At 38.0% G+C, this 25,758-nt stretch overlaps 2 protein-coding genes across 6 annotated transcripts in view; both read left to right on the plus strand.

The window, feature by feature from the left end:
* The window catches only part of ppp6r3 (protein phosphatase 6, regulatory subunit 3), a 35,828-nt gene extending 21,322 nt beyond the window's left edge, over positions 1-14,506 (plus strand). Inside the window, exons 16-26 of one of the 5 annotated variants that reach the window (XM_030136209.1) lie at positions 1,116-1,213; positions 6,014-6,068; positions 6,450-6,580; positions 7,307-7,422; positions 7,833-8,043; positions 8,127-8,221; positions 9,309-9,507; positions 10,519-10,536; positions 12,025-12,132; positions 12,413-12,487; positions 14,114-14,506. In XM_030136209.1, coding sequence (XP_029992069.1) covers positions 1,116-1,213; positions 6,014-6,068; positions 6,450-6,580; positions 7,307-7,422; positions 7,833-8,043; positions 8,127-8,221; positions 9,309-9,507; positions 10,519-10,536; positions 12,025-12,132; positions 12,413-12,487; positions 14,114-14,165 — 1,158 coding nt within the window. In that variant the 3' untranslated portion in view covers positions 14,166-14,506. The remainder of the gene's footprint in view (positions 1-1,115; positions 1,214-6,013; positions 6,069-6,449; positions 6,581-7,306; positions 7,423-7,832; positions 8,044-8,126; positions 8,222-9,308; positions 9,508-10,518; positions 10,537-12,024; positions 12,133-12,412; positions 12,488-14,113) is intronic. The other 4 variants (XM_030136210.1, XM_030136213.1, XM_030136211.1 and 1 more) reach the window with 4 other exon arrangements.
* Positions 14,507-21,594: 7,088 nt separating this feature from the next.
* Positions 21,595-25,516, plus strand: tmem170a (transmembrane protein 170A). The gene is made up of 3 exons (XM_030136255.1): positions 21,595-21,857; positions 22,605-22,775; positions 23,680-25,516. The coding sequence occupies exons 1-3, from the start codon at positions 21,746-21,748 to the stop codon at positions 23,808-23,810; spliced, it is 414 nt and encodes a 137-aa protein (XP_029992115.1). The 5' UTR covers positions 21,595-21,745; the 3' UTR covers positions 23,811-25,516.
* Positions 25,517-25,758: the final 242 nt, after the last annotated feature.

Below are 25,758 nucleotides of genomic sequence, written 5' to 3' on the forward strand. Positions count from 1 at the left end.
ACATGTGAAGGATGTTTAAAGTAGCTTAAAGACCACATGTAAACCACAGCTCATTTCCATCCGGCTGAGCTGCACACATGAAATGCTTTATTAACTCTTAAAGATCCGAACATCCACTGTCAACAAACTGTTTAATACCTGTTGATCCACTAATCCTATCAGTCTGTGTAAAATACAGTTTGTCATCTTTTCATGGTCATCAGATATGACCCATTTGGACGTTCAGAGGCTCGTAAAGAATAAAATGAACAAGAAAATTAACAAAATCGGCCAAAGTGATCAGTAAAATAAATAAAACAAATTAAAACATTTACAAAAGCAATCAGCAACAAGAACAAAATAAGCCACAAACTGAATGAAACTGAAGAAAAAAAATCAGAAACCCAATGACAGTTTATGGACACACTGGGTTTATGTTCAGTTAATGAGATTTGACTGAAAAAGTCACTTTTTCTCAGTTTTTGATATGATATAAATAATATAAACCTTTGAAGTTACTCTGAGTTTTAATGAACCTCTAAATTAAATATAGGAAATCACATGATTTACAGTGAAAAATGCAAAACACAGGGGATAATATTATGTAATTTTATTATTATTTATTAATAGGTTAAATGTAGAGGAAAAATTCGGTTGGAAGTTGCCATGACCAAAAAAAATGCGCAAAATAATGAACAAATTTTCAAGACTGACAAATAAAACAATCAATAAAATAAACAAAATTTAAAAAAATTCACTTAGGTTAAATAGAGAGAAATATTCATTTGGGGAAGTGACTCAAAAGAATCTCTGGGTCTTTGTGGGTTAATAAATGCATGAGAGGAACATTTCAGTGTATGTTAGAAATCTAAATCCATGAGTGATGAATGATATTGAATCATTGAACGTATCCAGCCCTGTTGACTATTAATGTTGTGTAGAAACCTGTCCATGTGACTTTATAAAGTGACTCCATGTTTACTAATGTTGGAGGATTGTAGGATGTGACTGTGCATGTTTAACCTGTCTATTCTACATGTCATACATCCTGTGTTTTCCATTTACTGTACTGAAAGTAATGATCAGCTGTGTGTAGCCAAGACTATATCATTATCGTTGATCCTGGGCTTTGCCAGGCCTTTTCTGATTATCAGATGCAACAAATGACGTCCAATTTTATTGAGCAGTTCGGCTTCAATGATGAAGAGTTTGCTGATCAGGACGATGTTGTGGAGTGAGTACTCATCCTGCATGACTGGACTGGCTTTGTAAATATGAGTGTAACAGCGAAGGGACAGAACACCAAAGACAGGACGGAGCTGGGTCAAACACTAGGTCAAAGGGTCAAACACGGGGACAAACACTGGGTCAGTCACTGGGTCAAACAAACACTGGGTCAACATCTGATGGATCCTGATCTATAGATGTATTGGATAAAAACACTGAGGTTCATGCTTGTTTGGAGATACCTCCAGCTCAGCTAAAATTGAACATCGGTGCTTTAAATAAACACCTCATACAGGCTCCATAAGTAATTATACCAATGTCAAACACTTAATTAGAGAATAAATTGTCCCCAGGTTGTGTCTTTAAGGTGCTCTGTCCCTTGGTTCATTTGAAGGACAATCAGGTTTGGGAGTGTGATCATTTTCAATATTAGTGACAACAGGTCATTGGTTCCTTCTCTTTAATGAGTGACTTAACAACAGTGTTTTCTCACCTTCTGCCACAGTGATGACAGAATTTATTTATTCAACCTTTATTTAACCAGGTTGGTTAATTGAGAACCAGTTTTCATTTATAATGACAACCTGACCAAGAGGCAGCAGAACAGGCAGAAAAAATAGTAAAAATAAAACAAACAAGTTACAAAGGTACTTATTAAGCCATAATAAAGACAATAAAATTTACAATATTTACAATGATGTATTTTTTAAGAGGGGTTATTAACAGTAGTAATATAAAACCAGATAATCCAGTTTACAACATATTGTACCAGTGGTAAAAGGAAGCAAAACATATGGTTTTTATAAAGACATGGATTATAAATGAATAGTTGCCCTTTAAGGTCAGCTTCAGATGATTCTGCTGATCAGAACCATTGAACCCTGCCTGACAGCCTGATGTTGAGTCACTCATTAAACAATAGTGTAAATTAAGGGGTTTTCTGTTTGACACACACCTTGGATTTAAGGTTCAGATGGTTCAAGCCTGTGTTTTAAGCCAATCCGTGTATTCTGTATGTTTAAAGGGTTACTGGGTGATGTAGTTGGTCCCTGTGGCTGTGAAATGAGAAGCTGAAGTGACACATTTCATTGTCCAGTTCAACCTACAACTAAACACAGAAATAACATGTGACAGAATCATGTCGTTAAGACCAGAGTTCACGACACATTCATCTGATACTACCCATGTCAGATCTGAAGAGACTGAATTAGCAAGGAGGAGAATAAATAAAGACCTGATTGAGATGGGACATGATTGACAGTCCCCAGAACCTGTAACAGGGGTGTCCCTCCCATTAGAAGGCTTTAGTGCAGGGATGTAAAATGGTTCAGGTTCCACATACAACCCAACAGATTTTTCACTTTATTTTAGTGTGAAAAAAAGAAAAATATCATTATGAAAACATGAACAACCTTAAAAACCATGAACAACCTGAAATTTCTTAACAAAAATAAGTGTAGTGTTATTCAGCCTCAGTTTATCATTTCCACATGTGCAATGTAACTTTCAGATCACAGTGGATCTACAAATACACACATTATTAATTAACAGACAGAATATTGGTACAGGTACACTGATTAAATATTTTAAGTGTTGTATTCTGAAGACATTTCAGGTTGTTGTGGAGCCTTTGGCGGCTGGTTTTGGCCCATGGGCTGTATGTTTTACACCCCTGCTTAAGGACTTGAGCCCTGTGTAAACCTGGGGAAAAAGTGTTAGTATAAATGGATGTGTTTGCACTTATGGAACAGCTTACAGTCCTTCCACTGTGTCCCCTCAGTTTTTCATTTCACACACCGTCAATAGTGGGTTTAGTGGTGATGTTCAGTGTGTCTGTTCTAATCCACTGTGGGAGAGGCTGTAGTGACAGTGTCTGTGGGTTCATGTGGGTACAGGAGTAAAAATGACCTGTTGTAGATCTGGACATTATTGACTACAGGAAACCTGTCGTTATCCTCATATCATAATTACCTAAGTGATACACAAATGGACAAAAGTATGTGGACACATTGAATTCAGGTGTTTGTTTTCTAACAGGGGTCTGGGATACAAAACAATACTGACAATAATTTTATATTGGGATAAATATCATATTGACTATTAATATTGATGTTTCTATGTCAAATCATCATGAGCAGGACATCTTACAGCTGTAGACATGATTTGTCCCAATATTTACGTCCATATAGTTTATAGATATCAATATTTCCTTGAAGTTTAATGGGAGATTTTTCTTCCTCAGTGAGATGTGAAGAATGTAGATGATTAGTTGTGGCAGAAAATTGTTATTTATAGTCAGAGCACGAAAAATATTTTAGAAATTTAGAGGTAGAACATTTAAAATCAGTCATAGATTAAAAAAAAAAAAAAAAAAGGCAAAATAAATGTTGCGACACAGTAAGTAAAAATCATCCCTGAGGCATGTTGGAAACAAAGACAGCAATTTAAACCGAACTAGCCAATGCAATGATCTTTATCCTAATATAAAACTATATCATAGCATTCATCATTATTGTTTTGTATCCCAAATACCTGAAGTCAACGTGTCCACATACTTTTGGACATATAGTGGCTGACTTGGGTAATTATGCTTTGAGGCGAACGCTATATTATTAGTTTTGTGGTGGATCCATCCCAGTTTCAGTAGCTGTTGAGGATGAAGCCCCTGATCCATGGTCATTTAAACTGTTAACCCAGGGGGAGGTGAGACCAGCAGGAACCAGCTCAAAGGGTTAAAGGGGACACAATGACCCTCTAAAACTAATGGGAAGTCCAACAGAAGAGCTGGACCTATGAAGGGAATAATTACTGAGTTACAGTAGGATGGTGAAGAGGAGAATGTATTTATATGCACAACGTATTCCACTTTTATCATTATACCTAATATACTTTACATGGATAATGAAAAGAACTATTCCACTAAAGCTCCTGTTTTCACTCAGCCTCATGGACTCAGATTCAAATAGGACATTAACTCTCTTCATTCTTCAAACATGTTCTTTTAAAGTCTGGTGATGTTGATGTTTAGCAGTCAGTGCATTTGTCCTTTTGTTCATGCATCTACCAGACTGGATCTGTGTCTGTTCTCCAGTTGACTGTAAACAGGGGAGGGATGATAAAACATGGATGCAAACATACAAAACAACACATTTTTTGTGGCGTTTCTGCATGTCCAAAGAGTCAACATTCAGAGGAATAACTAAACGGGGATTATGTTTGTGTAAAACCATGACCAGTTGGACAGGTCACCCTTCAAAAAGAGATTTTATCTCAAGGGACTTTCTGGTTAAAAGTTAAATGAATAAATTAAAAAAATGCCTCCACATCTACTGTTGGAGACTGAATGAACAGCAACAAAAACACTAATTCACCCGTATTTTCCTCCTGAAACCCTCAAGCATTGTTGTTTGGTTTTGGTTTAAATGTATATTTTTAGTTTTCACTTTGGTTTTCAGCTTGATTTCATGTATTCACATCAGTAGAACGTGGGGCCTTTTCTCAGAATGTGGGACAAATGATCCAGATTCTGTTTTGTCCTTCAGAAAGTGTCTCATCTGATCTGCAGATGTTATGACAGTTGTCATGAGTGGGATATTAGTGTGCATGTAAATGTAGTGATTGTGTTTTACAGTAGTGTGTGTGTGTGTGTGTGTGTGTAATGGGCCAAAGTCAGACTCATTGATATGTGGTCACAGTAGAACAGAGCAGAAAGTACTGTTTCCATTAGTGTGTCCGTCAAAGCTGGGAGGTCTGTCAGATAATAAAAGTAAAATCAGAGGAAAATATTGGTAATTACTTCCATACTTTATGCCATGCGGTTCTAAACTATGGATTAGAACATTACTCTGCATCTATCTGTGTGTGACCAGACAGATCCATGTATTCAAACCCACTGGTGCTCTATGTTGTAGTTTCAGTAAATGTCTCTGAAACATTTCCACTGACAGAATCAGCTGAAGCCGGTCTGATAGACCCACATCCACACAGGTTTTTATGGAGCTGGGCCCCGTCCATTCACACACCCCAACAGTAGGTGGTGGTAATGCGCTGTAATGATAACCAACACCAGACATGTCACACCATAAAAGAAGAACCAAAAGTTTCTATTCACATCATGGAGAAACTCAATTATGATGACGACTACATCAGATATGGTTTTACCTACATTGGACAAAAACCTCAGTGTGTTTATTTCTTCAATAAGTGACTGAATGAACTTTAAATTTTTAGCAGAGTGCGCTTTTTAGTTTTGGTTCAAATGGACCTACTTTAGTGTTAAAGGCAACATTTCCATATTTAACATCACCACCTGCTGGTCAGTTTAGTTTATCATTAAACTTGTCTTCTGTGTCTTCATACTGTGATATTCTGTATTATCTCAGGTTCAAAACATAAAATATTTTATTGAATAAATGTATTAGTTTAAATGTTATCATTTTGGGTGATAGTTGGTCCTGACCCTAGACTAGTTGAGGAACACTGGTCTACATTAATATATCAGCCACACACTAGAAGTCTAAGCAACTATTTCCTCACCTGTTAAAAAAAACAAAAGCAAACGTAAGCTCATGTGTGATGTCCCAGTGTCAGTATTTATAAAACTCCTACCAGTTGTAGATGTCAGGGTGGCCACAGTAGTAGTGGTACTAGTACCATGTGCAGTAGAGTTAATGAACAGAGCTGATGCTGTCAGTGGAACCAGGCCCTGGGTTGAACATGGACTGTCTGTGTGTGTTTGTGTGTTAGTAGATATGTGGATGCCTAACGACCCTAACTAAACTAAACTCTGTTCTCTTTAACATTGCAGTATTCCCTTTGATAGAATATCAGACATCAATTTTTCACTGAATACAAATGAAAGTGTAAGTACTTTGATTATTAATCTTAAAATCATACACACTTAATAAATGAAGAGACAAAATTAAAGTCAAATTCAACAAATGACATTGTTTTGTGTTTATATGTACATTTCTTCAGGCCCTAAAATGAAATAAGAAAATGAACTGATTATAAGACCAGTTTGTCCCATTGTGACAGATGTATAGAATATTCCCATATACGTGTGTGTGTATATATGTGTGTATATTTGCATATACTGTGTGTAATAGTACTGAAGTAAAGGTGTCAGTGTGTGATCCAACCCTGTGAATGTATGTCATGTATCTGCACGTGCTGGTATCCGACTGTTGTCCTAAATGTGTATGTGTGTCTGTGTGTGTGTGTGTGTGTGTGTGTGTGTGTAGGCAAATATAGCTCTGTTTGAAGCCCGCTGTAAGGAGAAAATCCAGCAGTTTGAAGACGCTGGTTCAGATGAAGAGGATATCTGGGATGAAAAAGATGTGACCTTTGCACCAGAGGCACAGAGACGCCCCAGGTATGTTTGCAAGGTCTACACTGGGTCACAGTAGCACGTTATAGCAGCAGCAGCACTGTGTGCATTTAAAGACATTAGTGTCTTTAATTTAAACAGTAGAAGATCAAGTACTGTTAGAATAACAGCACTGTCTTCATACATCAAATAACTGCATGATGTTTACATACAGGCAGCATGTTTTTTGTGATCTTATTATTATAAACCTGTAGCTTCGATTAACAATTTGTGATTTGTTTTCCCTCTGGTATCATGAGGTCCTTCTAACCACTGCATAATTTGCACTGTGTCATAATGTCAGAATGTTTTTCATACTGTTTGTTTTTAATTTTTTTTTTTTTTTTTCATATTTTTGTGTTTCAACTTGAGCCATAAACAAAAATACCAAATACTGAATAACTATGTAACCTATAAATTGTATTGTTTTTTGTTTGTTTGTTTGTTTTTTTCCTTCTTGGCATATGCCAATGATGTCTCTGTTATCGTTGCATTATCAACATTTAATCCATCATCTTTTATTATAGTCACACATTTAAACAAAGGGCTGTAAACATAAAGTCACTACTTAAATAAAGGAACAGTCTGATGGATAGATGGGCTTTTTCCTGTTCATTTGTCAATCACCTGCCTGTTATTATAGACTAGACATGTACTAGTGGGAAGGGGGTTAGACCCACAGACATGGACCCGGGTCAGGAGGTCTGACATCTGATCGGTTTCCTCACGTAGGAGTTCAGGCAGCACCGACAGTGAGGAGAGCACTGACTCAGAGGAGGAGGATGTCAAGAGGGATCCGTTTGAGGGTTCTAATCCCAGCGCTGACGACAGAATGGAGGTTGACACAGGTCAGTGGGCTTGGGATTCTACAGGAATTTTAAGACAGGGTTTCACCTGGGCCTGGACCTGAACCCGAAATGAAAGATCCACGACGTGAAAATAACCTTTGACCTTTTCAACATGTTGGACAGCAACGAGGGATTCATGACCAATGATAAACATATTCTGTTAGCTGATGACTTTACACATTTGTAAGATACACAATTTGAAAACAACCATATAAAATGCTGTAACAGATGAATCAACATGTCCAAAACTACAACAAAAGCACTTGAACACAATGCACTGGCAATACTGAATTCACTAGTGGAAAGGCTCATGTTCCCACAGCACCTGAAGGCATCATCGCTGCTGCTGAGGACATTGGACTTGTACTTGTGTTGTCATAAATTGTGACTGTTTTCTGTTTGTCTTTCAGGGCCGGTGTGGACGGCCAACTTTGATGACATCCCCATGGACACGGGGACCTCCACAGCTCCACCCGCCAACTCCACCCTACCTTCCACTGCCTCCCCACTGTCCTCCTCTTCATCGGAGGTCGTCCCTGATGCAGCGTGGAGTTCTTCTGGCCCCGCCTCCTCCACCTCTGAAACGGGCTGGGCAGATTTCTCCAACTTCACCCCCGTCAGGTAGGACACACCTTTGACCTTCCACACATCATCATCGTCTCTGTGCACCGTGCAGCGTTAACTCAAACTTGGTCTTCTCTTAGTCCCAAAGACCCTCTGAGGTGCAACTCCCCTGTTGCCATGGAAACCAGCATAGAGACAGACCCGCTTGGGGTTAATGCACCAATGCAGCAAGAAGGTGAGAGATGTTCACATGTCTATTATATGTGTTGAGTCAGAGGATGAGCCTGAATCCATCTACTAATGGGTTATAGTTAACGTCCCCATCAGCTGTTCCACTGGATGAATAGAACACTGACTAATTATTCATCATCATAACAAACAGTGATTTTTTTTATTTTTCATATTTTTTTTAATAAAACTGTAACCTTGACCTGTAAAATAATAGCATCATGTACTTACAAATTATGAAAATATTTGCATTTGAGAACCATCCTATCACAAAAATATGTGAATAACCTGAAAAAACTGAAACTGAAGAAAAATAAGTGCAATTTTACCAATATTCTGCTCCAGTTCATCATTTCTACATATACATTACAGATTAGATCTATAAAAAGATTTATTAACAGGCAGAATATTGGTAAAATTACACTTTATTTATTTTGATATATTTCATGTCATTCATGTTTGTTCAGATTATTCACATTTCATTATTAAAGTAGGGTTTGTAAAGGTCAATATTTTCACAATGTGATATTTTTTTCCACTTTCTGTCTAGTTGTAGATAGAGCCCCTCATTTCACTGACACTGCATCTCTTTATGCCCTGGATAGATCTGCATATAGATTTACATATATAGAGAAATATACATACATTTATATAATATTTACAGATAAAATACAGCTGTCAATGAACTATACAAACTTGAAAATACAGATAAAATCTGTGGGATTAAAAAAAGTGAAACTCGATAAAAACTCATCAAAGCACACTAGTAAAACACTCCAAAACAGCACTATCTGTGTTATATACAATTATTTATAAGAATTCACCACTAAAATGCTGATAAAAGTAATAAAAATCTTCCATTTCTCTCACTGTACTCTAAGTAATTTGAATGACTGCATGTGAAGTGTGGCACCGAGACACAATGGTCTAAAAAGGGTTAATGGACCATATAGACCTGCTGCATTCTAGTTAAAACCACTGGTTAAATCTCTGCCCATCTTCAGGGGTGACTTTCAGCAGTTTTGTTCAGGTAGAGTAGGTGAGCACCTGTCACTGTTGACATGGGACTCATGGTCTGACTTCATATGTTCCAGACTGTGACGGCTGGTTGGGCACAGGCGTGACTCCTCCTCCTTCGTCCACTTCCTCCAAAGACTGCGGTGAATCGAAAGCAGAGGACGAAACAGCCTGTTGTGAGCAGCGCAGCATCACTGAGACGGTCATCAACGGATCCATGAAGGAAACCGTCAGCCTCACCGTGGACGCCAAGACCGAGACCGCCGTCTTCAAGAGGTTCGCCAAACACCTCTACATCCATAACACTCCGCAACATTCTTCAACTCTCTGCATCACTCCACGACATTCTACAACACTCCATGATATTCTACGACACTCCAAGACATTCGACAATACTCCACAATATTCTACAACACTCCACGACGCTCTGTGACACTCCACAGCATTCCCACAACACTCCATAACACTTCCCAATACTCCTACAACACACCTACAAGACACTTTTCAACACTCCACAACACTTCCCAACACTCCCACAACACTCCACGACACACCCAAAACACACGACACTCCCACAACACTCCAAGACACTCTATGACACTCCACAACATTCCCACAACACTCCATGACACAACCACGACACTCCCACAACACTCTATGACACTCCCACAAAACTCTGCAACATTCCACATATTTTTAGTGTATTTGCATATGCAGATATACATCACGTTAACCGCAGGCTTCAAACGTCAGTATGATACTTAAGGAAGTATCACAAACCCTCACATTGATACACAAGTATAGACTGTTATAATATTTGTCCTTCATGTTGGGTTGTATTTACAGTGATATCACATACATTAAAATTCAACTGTTAAAGGTTGTATTTACAGTGACATCACATACATTAAAATTCAACTGTTAAAGGTTGTATTTACAGTGACATATGCATTAAAATTCAACTGTTAAAGGTGTCGTTTCTATAGTGAGAACAGACATGTCATTAGATGGATGTTAGACAGGAACATTTCAATACTAACCCAGATGATGAAGTAGAAACTAAAGCATGAATACTCATATAATGAAGCCGGTCTAATGGCTGATGAAGACCAGTCTTGTCCTCAAGGACAGCATGTCCTCTGTCCTTCTGTCCCTCTGTGGATGCTACATTATATTGTGTGTCTGTCTTGAGTAAATAACAACTGTCTGATGACCTGAGCGACACTTACGACCTGAGCTTCCCCTCCTCTCTCTCTTGCTGTGCGTTGTGGGTGTGGTCTTCTTCAGAGTGTTGAAATCTTATCGGTATGTACAGCCAATCAGAGATCAGCCTGCAGCCGTGATGTAGTCTTGTTGTCACGTCAACCACCAACTTTTTCTTTCCCAGTTTTGATCTTGTTCTTTGGTTTCAGCTCCTTGTTTGTTTATTTCATTATCTCCATTCTGCATGTGTTTCTACCAAAGGTGTTGTCCAAGTGCAGTTCTCTTTATTTGTCTGAAGACTTCCAAATATCCAGATGATTAAAGGCTCCACATCAGTCAAATGAACCAAAGCAGGGGTCGTATTCCACTGTCTCCCTCCACACACAACACGTTTACAAGTGTTTCTGTGTGCATCTTATGCTTTGCTTGACCCACATGTGCCTCATTACCTTGGACACTGGTCCATTTAACACACAACCAACTATAAATGTGTATAAACACACAAGCAACTATAATTGTGTATATACACATCCATGAACCAACTCTGGACATGACTGAGTTTAGATTTTTAATGTCATTTATATTGAGATATATATATATATATATATATATATATATATATATATATATATATATACACATAGGTAATATAGGATATATACAATGTAAAATCAAAAATCAAGGTCCATGGGTTGTGATAATTGCCTGAGCATATTATTAATGCTTTCAACACTTACATTTAACCCATGATGTGATAAACTGAAATGGTCCATCAGTTTAATCTGCACTGAGCTGATTTATTTGTGGGTTCATTGTAGTTGGTAGTGATTGAGCAGATAATTCTAATGAAATATTTTCAAGATTCACAAATGTTTATTGTCATCATGTGTACACTTGATGAGATAGGCAGGTAGTTCCACAAACTTAAATACGCAGATAAAATATAAAACATACTATAAGATTATGTACACTAGATGTATAAAAATAAATGTAACAACAGTGTGTACAGTAAAGGAACAGCAGCACAGAAGTATGAAAGTGAGTCTGCAGCAGTGTAAAGTTGGAAGTAATAGACGGACAGAAGCATGATGGGAGGTTTTCATGTGGGCACATATTGTCCGTGTAGCATGGCAGCTTGTTTTCTGAACAGGTGAATAACTGCAGACTGAGTGTTTGTGGGTGTTTTGCTTTGATTGAGGCCTCATCGTGATTATTGGTGGTTCTCTGAGACAAAGCAAGACTGACGGCTGGCACAATCCATTTGGATCCAATCAGTTTGTAGGGCTCCCTACCATTCTGTGGCACCGTCACACTAAAGTGAACGGTGCGATAGCTAAACAAACCAACCAGTTGACTTTCTCCATTTGCTGTACATTTTGATGCTTTCCCCTGCATTCCTGTTACCATACTGTTTCCCATTCCAACACCTCCATCCTTTGTTTTACTGCGTGCTCTGTCATTTCAGCATGCGTCACTGTTCACATCTTAGTGTGTCGTGTGTGTTTTTGTGAGCAAATGGTTGTTTCTGATTCATTTCATGCAGATTTATTAATGTATATTTGTGTGTGTTTGTCTATGTGTGTGTTCCAGTGATGAAGAGAAGAGTGGTTCTGCAGAGAAATACTCAGTAGTGGAATGTGGGAATTCGGAAAGAACGGGAGTCAACAGCTCAGCCGCAGCCTGCTGTCCTAAAACAGGGTTAGACACGACACAGCACCTGGGGACACTGGGAACGTTGGGGACACTGGAGAGTGCTCAGAGTGCTGCAGACAACTCTGTAGTAAATGGACTAAGGAGATTTGTGACCCATTTGCCTGACACATGTTCATAGAACCTGGTCCCATCCTGATCCCAGTCCATGTCACATACACGTGTCTTTGTCTTGTATGGACACAGATCTTCATTTCATACTAGATGTAAGTGTTGTGCTTTTGGCCGTTCACTGGTCTTCTCATGTGTCCTGTTTGTCTTCTCTCAGCAGTGAGAAGTGCCGGTCCAGTGTGGAGCTTCCCAATGGTCCCCTAGAGGACATGTCCCCTGTAGAAGAGGCCAAGTGAGTCCCTGTCCCAGATCAGTTTAATCCCTGGGTTTCACTGGGACCAGATGCATGTTTTTCATACCACACTGGGACAACCTTCGTCTGTCTTAGTTCAACTCCCCAGTTTAACCAGGCTCCTCATAATGTTTACGACTATAGGCGGTTCAAGTCCTTAATTCTTTGCAGTTTTGTGTTGAGAAATATTCTCTAAACTGCCAAATGGTCAGATCCTGGTTTTGTGTCTCATGATCCTCTCACCAGTCACAATTGACCCAATAATCATGGAAAATAGAGCAGTAGCTGTGATTCTGTAAAATATCAAGTGAATTTGAAGAAAAAAAAAAAATAATGTGAATTATACAGGGGTTGGACAAAATAATGGAAACACCTTAAAAAATCAACAAAATATAATTTAATATGGTGTAGGTCCGCCTTTTGTGGCAATTACAGCCTCAATTCTCCGAGGTATTGATTCATACAACTTGTGAATTGTTTCCAAAGGAATTTTAAGCCATTCTTCAGTTAGAATACCCTCCAACTCTTTTAGAGACGATGGCGGTGGAAATCGACGTCTTACTTGAATCTCTAAAACTGACCATAAATGCTCAATAATGTTGAGGTCTGGGGACTGTGCCGGCCATACGAGATGCTCAACTTCATTAGAATGTTCCTCATGCCATTCTTTAACAATTCTAGCTGTATGGATTGGGGCATTATCATCTTGAGGTGAAGGTGTTTCCATTATTTTGTCCAACCCCTGTACATGTTTCCACAAACAGGTTCAGTGAATAATCTACCGTCCAATTCCTCCCATGGGATGAATGTGAAATACAAAAATTACACTGAAGATATTAATGATAAAAGATGTTAAAATCATGTTCAGTTTCCACATTCACACCAATATGATCTAAAGTGGATCAGAACCAGTAAAATATTAACATAATAACCTTTAATGATGACAAATACAAATTGTTCTCTTTGTTTCAGCATAAAAAGGTAAAATCACATGAAAATGTTTAATTTTCCAAACTGTCCTTTAAAAAAATGTGAATTACCTGAACAAATATGAACAAGCTGAAACGTCATCATATAAATCAGTGTAATTGGACCAATATTCTGCCTGTTATTAAATGTTTTGTGTATTTGTAGATCCACTGTGATCTGTAAGTTGATAAACTGAGGAAGGATATTGTTAAAATTGCAGTTTTTTTCAAGAAATTTCATACATGTTATTCACATTTATTTAAAGGACAGTTTGTAGCTGTAAACTTTTTGATCATGTATTTTTGACTTTTTTTCAGTCTTAAACAGAGAATCATTAGTAGTTGTCATTATTGATATGATACTGTGTTCTTATTTTCCTGGTCTGACCTGTTCTACATCATATTGGTGTGAATGTGGAGCTTTTTGTTCATATGTTTGGTGTGGTTCCGGTTCCTCTGGGGTGGATCGGACTCTTTGTGGTTCATGTATCTGGTGTGGAGTATGTCCACAGTGCTGTTTTAACCAGACCTCAGTGGAATCCAGGGTTATTTGTGAATCCACATCACCATCATGTTCTACTGAGCTGTGACTGTGGTTCTACGTCTGAACTCGATTAAACCTTTGCTGTCGCCCTTTCCTTCACTGCGTTGGTTCCAGGTCGGACCAGAGCGCCGTTTCCTCAGAACCAGCTGTGAACGGGCCGGCATGATGGACCCGGCGCCAGCCAACGGCCGGCCTGTTCTGCCCCGCAGCCGCCTCCTGTCCAGCCAGCAGAGGGCGCTGCTCAGAGCTGTACTAATCACAAGCCCCCCACCAGGACCAGCAATACTTCCATGGGCTGACACAGACACAGACAGGTGTACAGACACAGGATGAACGCAGGAGACACACTCACATGGAAACAGGATACTTTTCTGCATTTGTTTATATACTTTTGTTCTAATGAGGTGACGTGCGACTGATATCTTGCCACTCAAAATTAAATAGTAATGTTGCTATAGTTAAAGAAATGATTGTATGAATAAAATATTTTATAAAAAGAAAAATGTATATGGAAACATAAGCTGAGTTCTGGCTGAAGGAGGAGCAGTGGGCGGAGCCTGTGCATCAGTCCTGTTAAACATCACATATTCCACATCCTCACCGCTGTACAATCACTGATACAACTCCACCTCCTCCCATTTCACAGGGCGCTTTTATACATGTCGTCTCTGCATCCACAGCAGTTTGACAGGCCTTGTTTTTGGTAAAAATTCTTCTTATTTATTATGGAGGACGGCGGTTTGCGAAGTGACCGACATGTCTCGTCCCCCCTGTAGCCGTTTGTACGTCGCAGCTACAAACGCCAGGCATCGGAGAAACTGTAGATCTGAGGCCAGAGCTGCTAAAGCCCCCAAATACCTCGACACAGGTGAACTATGAGCTGGTATTTCAGTCCTATCCACCACATTTACACGCCCATAATGTCATCAAACACCATCGGTCCAAAAGTGGACACGTTGTATTCAGGTGTTTCTGTTCTAACGGGTCTGGGATACAAAACATTAAAGACAAATTTCATAATATAGTTTTATATTGGGGTAAATATCATATTGATTATTAATATTGATGTTTCTATGTACATCTTACTGCTGTAGACGTGTCCCAGTATTTATGTCCATATAGTTTATAAACATCAATATCTCTTTACGTTTAATGGGAGATTTTTCTTCCTTAGTCAGATGTGAAGAACATTAAGAATGGTTAGTTGTGGTAGAAAATTATTTACAGTCAGAGCATGAAAAATATTTGAGGAATTTAGAGGTAGAACATTTAAAATCATAGTCATGGATAGAAACAAAAAAATCAGTGTTGAGTGAAATGAAGTAAAACCCATTTCTGAGGCATTTTGGTAGCAAAGTTAACAATTTAAACCAAACTAACCAATGCAGTGGTATTTATGCCAATATAAAACAATATTATAACATTAATTATTATTGTTTTGTATCCCAGACCCCCATTAGAAAAGAAACACCTGAATTCAATGTGTCCACATACTTTTGGACAGATGATGCAGAGGCGTCCTGCAGGGGGAGGGGACATTTAATAGGACAGGAAGTGGATGGTGTCCTGTGGAGGTGGGTAGCTGTAATGCCCCGCCCACATCCACATTAACATGTTTAGATCCACAGCGCTGTGGGGGGAGTACGACCCACTGGTGGATCACATGGACCCACCACACCGGGCTTCAGTGGGCGATAAACCTTCAAACTCATGGATCTGTGACTGAAACTGGGCTCTGAACACTTTGGTCATTTCACCTTTAACTGTAACAAGGACTGAGTATCATTCAGATATTTTTCGTCACTTTTTTTTTTTTTATCCCAATTTCCCATTTTAACTTAAAGTTCCAATAAACATTATGGTACACCTCTTTACCTGGTTTGCAGTTGATTGTTCATTTATACACATTCAAACTGAACTGGAGCTGATTTTAAGATGAACTCTCTAGGTGTTGAATTGGAAAGGGTGTTTTATATTAATACATATGGAATTGGGTTACAGTTTGGTACCCAGTCCTGCCTGTAGTAGCCCAGTGGTGGCGCTGTTTCAACCCGTCCAGTTTCAGTTGAATATTTGAGTTTGAAGCAACGCCAAGAGTGAAGTCCTGCTCTGTGAAGGAGGCTTTGACTAAAACGTCCATGTGCATTTTCCCTCTGAATTTCAGCTCTTCCCACAGATGATCTTACATGTTTTTGCAGCGTCGTCCGACTTTTACCAGAACATGAAGCTGAGAATAATGGAAGGAAACATCTGCAACATTTAGCAGCTGTTTGAATGAAGAAGCAACAAACATCAAACTTAAATCAACATAATGTGGATTAGGGTTAAGTGGAAAACACCTCCACCTGCAGTGACACAGGAGCTCAGAGGGAACATCTGAAGAAACAAACCTGTCCAGTACCAGAGGTCTTCATCCTTCTGGGTTTGTAACTCCATCTCTACCAACGTAGCAAGGGGAATAAGCTCTTCCAGACAATAGTAACCCTCTGGTATCCAGGTGAGCATACTGTGCACACTTTGCATTTCATGTTATAAAAGGCTGTTTAATTTCACCACGACTTAACAGAAACAGAACTTTTTGAAAAAATTTAAGATTCAGAACTATAAAGATTTATTTTTCTTACTTGTCAGACAGATGGAAAAAGAGATAATTAAATAAACCTTGGCATTATAAAAAATTAGAAAAAGAAATCTGTAAGTTCTAGTAGACGGTATGAACTTTATCAGACTATTAAGATTCAGAACTAAAGTGAAGGAACGGGGTTGGCACTGTAATACCTTAACCCACAGATGTCAAACATGTGGTCTGGGGGCCAAATCCGGCCCCTGGGATGAATTTGTGAAATGCAAAAATTACACTGAAGATGTTGACAATCATTTTAGTTCAGGTTCCACAATCAGACCAATTCAATCTCATAATAACCTATAAATACTCACAACTCCAAATTTTTCTCTTTGTAAATGTAAATGTTTTCATGTATTTACACTAAAACAAAGTATAATTTCGCAAAAAATCTGAATAACCTGAACAAATGTGAACAGCCTGAAATGTCTTAAGGGAAGTGCAATTTTAATAATATTCCACCTGTTACTAAATATTTTGTGTATTTGTAGATCCACTGTGAACTGTATGTTATAATGTACATGTAGAAATGATAAACTAAAGCATAACAGTGTTAAAATTACAATTTTGTTTTTCAATTTGTTCATGTTATTCACATTGTTTGAAGGGTTAGTTTGTAAATGTAAATATTTTTATAATGTAATTTTTCTTTTTTCACTGTAAAACATAGAGAAAAGTTTGGAGTTGACATTAATTATTTATTATTATGTTGTTTTACTGGTTCGGCCCACTGCAGATCAAATTTAGCTGAATGTGACCCCCTGAACTAAAATGAGTTTGACACCGTTGCCTTAACCTGTTAGAATCCAGTTGAGCATATCATGCACACTTTACACTTAGTTAAAAAAGTTCATATTTTTTCCCTTTTTTTTTTTTTTTTTTTTTCATGATTTTTTAAATTCTGACCCATCCACTAAAATCATCACTTTGTAAACTGTTAAATTCCTACCCTGACACTCTTCTACCAAGTGAGTACAAAATGCACACAGATACATTTTAGCATTGAACACTTGACCTAGCACAAAAAATAATGTCTATTAATCATCGACATACGCTAGGATAAAATTTTTTAAAAAGAAATAACTAATACAATTTTTATGTAGAATATTGAAAAAAAAAGTGGTTCGTTTACATTACAAACGTGGGATTTAAAGGGTTAAAAATATGACAGTTATTGAGTATTTGGTATTTTTGTTTATGGCTCAAGTTGATGAATTACCAAGAAAAGTTACAAAAAAAAAAACTATAAAAACATTTTGACATCAATACGACACTGCATATTACGGGCTGTAGATGATTGAAGGACCTGTGTGGGTGGATACAAGAGGGTTAATCAGATGAAGAATTCCCTTCCATCTGTGGTTTTCAGCTTAGTCTTTGCAGATGTGTTTTTTCTTTGGGTTTGTGTGAGGCCTGTTGGTCTGTCACAGGTTTCTGTCTTTGAACCAGATGAGTCCACATATTCCAGGTGAATGCACCATCACAGTCTGGTCAGATTTATTCCATTATTTGACAGTTTCTGAGCTCAAACATCCTGAATGAAGAAGCAGCTCTGCCGTTTCAGCCATCATCATCAAATCATCAAATTTTATTTATATAGTGCCATATCATAACAAAAATTATCTCATGAGACTTCACATATTGAGTTGGTCCAAACCAGACTCTAAGCCAGTTTACAGAAACCCAACAGAATCCTCCAGGAGCAAACACTAGTGACTGGGGACAGTGGGAGGAGAAACTTCCCTTTAACAGGAAGAACCCTGGAGCAGACCCAGACTCCTGGAGGATGAACGTCTGACAGGACCAGTTGGGGTTAGAGATAGAGGGTAAAGGAGGAGAAAAAGAGTGAGAGAGAGATAGGAAGAGACTGGGGAGAAGGGGGGAAGTAGGGGGAGACACATGGATGCAGGTGATGCACAGATAACTGAACTACAACTGTCAAAAGTAGATCAGCTGGTGTTAGTAAAATTACTAAAAACCAGAACAAAGGTCCATGACTGTTAATACTACTCTTATAAATACAAGTACTAACAGTGGATGTACTACTATTACAGCAGTTAGTACAAATAGAAACATCTACCATCTATGGAACTATATAATAAACACTATCATAACTATATGGATAAGTGAGTGATGACGATGAAGGCAGGAGAGAGGCAGGACCACAGCAGCAGGTGCAGAGATGATCCTGGGAAAACCTGTGATGATCCAGGGAAAACCTGTGATGATCCTGGGAGAACCTGTGAGACGATAAAGCACAGAGACTCTGGGGAAAAAGTCAAGTCAGTAACAAGTATTCACTGGGGCAAACTACAGGTTTGGATTCAGGACTTCTGGTGTCATTTGAAAACCTGGCAGTGAAGTGAGGAGCAGGGGATATGAGATGTAGGTAAAGTCTTCTCATCTTAAAGCCGCTGCTCTGGGTTTTACCTCAGGTATACGAAGGTTGACAAAACACGGGCTGTTAAAAGGTGATAAATGGGTTTTTTTTGGTGATTGCGTGCCACTTCTGTTAGAGGCACTCAGTTAAACATGAGAAGGTGGAGTCATGGATGGAAGTGTCTTTAAGTATGTAATGCCACTGATGTCCACTAGGGGCTATCTCCAAAAACATCCAACTCCAACTGACTTACATTAAAGTTATCTTTAGAAGAACAAAGTGGGTCAGTTCTGCAGGAGTCATTCCGGTCTCTTACCACCTTCTGTATCCTGGTGATCCATGAATAAGGATCTAAACCAGGAAAATAATAACAGAATAACCTAGAAATGAGGACAAATCACAACTTTTCTCTATGTTTTAGGTTGAAAAAATAGAATTACATGATGAAAATGTTTATATCTATAACTATCCCTAAAAAGTGCGAATAACATGAGCAACCTGGAATTTCTTAAGAAAATAAGTGTAATTTTAACAACATTCTATCATTTCCACATGTACATTATAACTTACAGAACACAGTGGATCTACAAATACAAAATTTAGTTAATGGACAGAATATTGGTATAATTACACATAAGACATGTCATGTTTATATTTGCTCATATTCACATTTCGTGTGAAAGAATAGTTCAACATGTTCATGTAAACAAATAGAAACATTAGCATTTGTCATTATTTACAGGTTATTCTATTATTATTTTACTGGTTCTGATCCACTTTAGATCATATTGGTCTGAATGTGGAACCTGAACTAGAATAATTTTCACACCATTGATTGTTAATATCTTCAGTGTAATTTTTGCATTTCACAGATTCATTCCAGGGGCCAGATTGGGCCCATTGGTGATATGTTTTGATCCAGGGACCGTATGTTAGAACCCCCCCCCCCCCCCCCCACACACACACACACACACGTACTAGATGGAATACAAGGCTTTTAATGAGCACTTGTTCATCTGTTTTGTTGAATTATGCATATTTTATTCCTGACAGATATCTCTGTTGTAGTTTTGACCAACTAAACTATATATATAACATTAACTCATCCTTGACCCCTTCTTCATCCAAATGTGGTGTTTTTTTTCCATTAAAGGTTGAAGTTAAATTGATAAAACACATGGATGAGACAGGTGATGATGGAGAAATGCTTTTTATTTGTATGGTTCTCCAAATATTAGTGGTGATGTTGAAAGTAAACTCCACAGAATGCTTACTTTCATTTATTTTATTTATTTATTTTTTTCCAGACTTTTTTTTTAATTAAAAAAATTACTAATTTTTAAAAAAAAATTTTGTTCCTCTTGTTTTGTTTTGTTTTTTTTTTAAAATAATTTTATTTATGGATTTTCGACAGCATAACATGGATACATCACACAATGTGTACATTTTTGCTGTCCTTCGTAGCGCAAGTCCTCACCCCCAACTTAAATATAAACATAAACATGTAAATATATATAACAAATCAATACATACTTATAAAGGCTTAAATAGATGAGTAATAGTTTAACAGTTGATCATATTTCACTATTTTATTCTAAGATTTTAATCTTAGTGTAGCAGCTATTTGTTATCAAAATTAAATCAACTTAAATGTGACTGAACTTCAGACTTAAACATAACTCAAATAACCACTAGATGCACCATAGGTTTGTGGTTTACGCAGTCAAAAATACAATGTCCATACCATTGATGTATTTCAAGTGGTTTATTTTTAGGATTTTGCAGGCAAACGACAACCAAGGCCTTTTGTGCTGTGTTTCCTGCTCATCCTGTCTGTCTGTCTGTCTGTCTGTCTGTCTGTGAATGACTGGTTATCTGGTTGTCTGGTTGAAAAAAAAACAAAAAACATAGGCCCACCCAGGTGCATGCTGGTCTAACTTGGTGCTGCTTATTTATACTCAGGTGCCCACGGTCTAAACCAATAAGAAAACACAAAAGTGCTAAATACTAAAGAATGAAAGCAATAACCATGAAAATAAAAAAATATATTCAAAATATTAAAAATAAATAAATAAACAATTAGCAAAAAATACTAAGTAAACAAAAAATATAAATTAACTTTGAACAAAAAACTGAACAAATAGCTCCTACACTTAGATTTTATTGTCCGTCATTGCATAATCTTATCGGTTTCCTGTTTTTATTTTTCTGTTGGACTTTTAGGTTTTGTAAATGAAAAGTGTTTTATAAGTGAAATGTACTATTATTGTTAGAATAAAATAATAACCGTCGACAGTAGACTGACCTGTTCCTGCCCCCGTTTGCCTTCATGCATCTTCTGGTGTGTTTAAACCCTGGTCTTTGTCTCTCAGGCATCATGTGGGATTTAAAAAAAAAACAAAAAAAAAACAGTACAACGCAGTCTTAAAGGTGTACATTATGAGAACTGAAAAGGGGTCAGTCTTTTTCTCTCATGTCCTCGATGATTTGTAGTTTGTTGATTGTTGAGTTTCCACCACTTTTCGGTTAAAGCGTAGACCCACTGTTGCCTGTGACGGTTAGTCCTTAACCCACAGTTAAGGCTGCAGCTTTGACGTCAGAACAAGTTGTGTTGACAGCTAACAGTTAGCCTGATGCTAACAGCTCGAACTGCGCCAGGATCAAATGTTCACCAAGTTCTCGAGCTTCTTCGCACTTTTCCGCATCTGTTTCCCTTATGCAGCGTCCAGCCTCCGTGTGAGACATGCAGGACAGGTACAGGGACATAGGGTTTGTCCAGCAAATACTCGGATTGAATTTAGTACCGAGAAAAAATGGAACCAACCGCAACGACACATCTCTCAGCGACTTCTCAGGTAGGCTAATGTTTGGTAGCCGCTAAAGATCGTCTGTTTACTGAAATAACTGAAAAAACCCCACCAACTTACTGATGAATATCACGCATATTTGTGTTTATGTGCTTTTCCTTAAAACGCTGAAGGTAAAAGATTTTGTATTTTTGCAGTTTTGGGAAAAGACTTAGTTTAGTCTTATTAGTTAGCACTTTGGTTTGCTAACTTTACTTAGCTAACTTCCTGTTTGAATATAGTTGTGTTGGGTTCAATGTTATGGTTGTTTTAAGTAAACAAAATATATATATATATGTCATTATTTTATTTTAAAGAATACTGGAGTAATAAATACCAGCAGTAACAGGCGTGGATAAGGCGGTTTATGTAACGTCATTAACAGCTAAATACTAACTCCTAACTAGCATCCTGTTAGCTAGCTGAGGTTTGGTAGTCTGTGGTATCTAATTTTACCTGGAAAATGAAATTAAAGTGACCTCAAGATTTTCATCAATATATATATTTTCCATCTCCCTTTAAAAACTTTACTCCAAATGAAAAAGAATGAGTGTTTGTGTCTGTGGAGGTGATTAGTATTGTGTCTGATTTATGTAACAGACTCAACAGAGGTTCTATTGTAAAACTAATCCCTTTAAAGCTGCAGGAAAACAGTTTTACTTTTACAAACAAACTAACTGTGTCTGAAATGTAGCAATTTCTTCAGGCATAACCCCACTGAAGGACTGTGATGTGTTTGTGTATGTTCTTGTGCAGAGATGTGGTATGGTGTGTTCCTGTGGGCCGCCGTCTCCTCCCTGGTCTTCCATCTTCCTGCAGCCCTCTTGTCTCTCGCCACATTACGCCAGCATAAGACTGCCCGGTTCATGCCCATCGCCATCCTCCTCATGGGCATCGTGGGACCAGTGTGTGGGGGTGTCCTCACTAGTAAGTCCACTGGGTTTGTCTGTGTTGGGGTTATTTAGTGGAGGTTGAACCATCCTGATCATGAGCTTCAACTACTAAAGACAGGATTTTATTGGTAATTTACAAAAGGTGCATACAGAGAAAAACCCTAACCTAATGAACTCCTAGTCAGTCAGATCAAATGGACATATTGAAGAGGGATTCATACAAAAGAAAGGAAAGAAAAACAAGAAATGAGGCAGATCTCAGGAAATGTCACAGTAGGTTTGACCTGTTTCATTAAAGCTAATATATAGTAGAGAAAACACTAAATGATTTTCCAGATTACATAATTATAAAAGTGCATCTGAGGATTTCTTGTCCAGAAGGTGTTATTTGAAGAGTTCTGTGGTAACAATAGAACTATGTACAACACAGAGCTGCGAGGAATTTATTATTATTATTATTGGAGAACTTAGAATTTTAGAGAAGTAGGGTTAACCCTAACCCTTCTTCAGTATAAAATATATCACCCTTATTTTTATAGAGACCTGAATGTGTGTGTGTGTTATGTCACAGAAACTAGAACTGAAACTAATGTCTATTTGAATAATCGACCAGAGTATGAACCAAAAAAAAAAGACTAAACCATTGCTTCTCATTTATATTTATTGCAGCAATAAAATACATTTTATTTCCTTTAACAAGAACATTTAATTCACAACCATTAGAATTAGAATGTCTGTTAATTTGTTAAACCAGTATTTAACTCTATATTCAACAAATGTTGCAGCAGCAAAATCATAAAAGTCCATTTTATTCAGAACAAACACAATCCATAACCTGATATTTAGCATTAGTGTTAATGATGATGTCACTGATGATTATTGTGTTGTTGTTGTTGTTGTTGTTTTTGTTGATGTTGTTTTGTTGTTGGTGTTTTTAGGTGCGGCCATAGCAGGCGTGTACAAGGCGGCAGGGAAGACCATGTTCTCCCTGGAGGCGTTTGTCTTCGGCGTGGGTCAGTCCTTCTGCATCCTGGTCATCTCCTTCCTCAGGATTCTGGCCACCCTTTAGCGGTTCCGAGCGGACCAGGATCCCACTGGTCGCTGTGACCCCCAAAACACGCCGTCAGGGACTGGGACGTCACATCACGACTATGACCCCCAGGACGACTGAGCTGAGACACAAAACACTGATGGATGGACATGTGACAGTGGGGGTGTCAAAGTCAGAGCAGTTCAGCTTCATTCACACAAACAGGACCGAAACTGGATCAGAACCAGGAAAAAAATACCACAATAACCCTTAAATAATGACCAACACAAACCTGGTTTAATGCAAAAAAAGGGTCAAATTACAGTATGAAAATGTTTAAATGTTCAAACTTAAACAAATAATCTGGAAAAACCTGAACATTCACAAATAACCTGAAATTTATTAAGAAAAATCCATGTAATTTGACCAATATTTGACCTCAGTTTATCATTTACACATGTTCATTAGAACAATAACGGGCACATCCAGTATGTAACTTTATGATCCAAACCGTTGGACTGTTAACGTTGGGTCATTTGTACAAATTCATCCTGAGTCTGAACCGGACCCTTTGTTTGGTCCGGTTTTGGTCCACGGGCCACATGTTTGACACCCCTGCGTTACAGATTCTAGAAGCTTCAGGAAGAACATGTGTAGGATGTGAACGCAGCCAGTGGTGGGTGTGGCAGTGGCCATGGGCGTAGCCTGGCTGTGACTGTGGGCGTGGCCTAGCTGTGGGCCAATGGACTCTCTCCTCTCAGGGCCGTGTGTGTGTCCTGTCGTTGTCGTGGACGTTGGACCGTCGTCGTCGACAGAACAATGATGCAGACGTTTATGCAACATCTGATTTATTTCCTCGAGGCCTTAATTTCTACGTTCAGACTCCAAAGCGTTGTTTTTTTTTTTTTTCTGTCAACAGATTTTTGTCTTAGATATACACGCTTCGCTGCAGCTGATCCTCGTGTTGTGGACTCCGGTTCTGATGCGGTTCTGATGGACCGGTCATGTCTTTATGAACAATGATCGTCTACAGGAAACGGGTCCAAATGTTCCACAGATTAAAATCCAATACTGACATCAAAACCTAAACCTGTTTCTGCATCAGAAACAAACCAGTGATAATGAGTTTATTATGAACAAGACAAATAAAAACTAAAACTTATGGAATTCAACCTGTTTCTCCAACTGTTATTTTGACCAAATCTGTGAAACAAAAACATTGGAAACGACTAATAAAAAAAAAAAAGCTCAAAAATCAAACTTCCTAAAGGAATGATTACAGATGAATACAGTTAATTCTACATGTCAATAATAAACAGGAGTGGAAAAAAGTATTTAGACACCTGTAAAACTTAACACAACCTCAGATATTATCATGGGCTGTTTGTACTTTAACTTTTTTTGTGTTTTTAAGGGTTTGTCTGCATCAGACACAAAAAAACAATGATTTATGAGTTTATTATTGATACAAGTAATTACAAATATTCAAACTAAATCATCATCAGTTTCATCGTGTCCTTCATGTGTTTCATGATCTGAAACGTCCGGTTTGGACCTGGATGGAACTGAGCATGAGCAGAAGGATCATATGACCAATACTGGACCAGTTTAATGACTGAACAGAGATTATTATTATATTAATGGAATAAATCACAAATGCATGATGGGACTAAACCTTTTTTCCACGTCTGTATTTGGTAAAAAAATAAATCAATTTCTTGATTTCACCAAAGCCATGTAAAAAATGACATGTAGAAGAAGAACATTGAAGAAAAAATAGATCCGTGATTCAGACAAATAAATGTGGAAAATGGAAAAACCTGTAAAACTGGACCTTTTGTTTTTTTTCCTGTTTGATTTCAGTTTTCCTATTTCAGAGGTTTTAGTTTTATTTCCTGTTTTTATCAGAGGGTTTATTTTATCTCTGGAATCGACCGTTAAGTCCATCTCCACCAGACACGCCTACATTCCCTGCCTTATCACTCCA

The sequence above is a fragment of the Sphaeramia orbicularis genome, chromosome 6 (genome assembly GCF_902148855.1).
Source record: "Sphaeramia orbicularis chromosome 6, fSphaOr1.1, whole genome shotgun sequence".
Taxonomy (NCBI): domain Eukaryota; kingdom Metazoa; phylum Chordata; class Actinopteri; order Kurtiformes; family Apogonidae; genus Sphaeramia; species Sphaeramia orbicularis.

What these genes read in the sequence shown, in the direction of transcription:
- tmem170a (XM_030136255.1), top strand. Translation starts at nt 21,746, where the DNA reads ATGCAGGACAGGTACAGGGACATAGGGTTTGTCCAGCAAATACTCGGA. An exon ending in ATCTCTCAGCGACTTCTCAG is followed by an intron (nt 21,858 to 22,604) that starts GTAGGCTAATGT and finishes GTTCTTGTGCAG; the next exon opens with AGATGTGGTATGGTGTGTTC. An exon ending in GTGTGGGGGTGTCCTCACTA is followed by an intron (nt 22,776 to 23,679) that starts GTAAGTCCACTG and finishes TGGTGTTTTTAG; the next exon opens with GTGCGGCCATAGCAGGCGTG.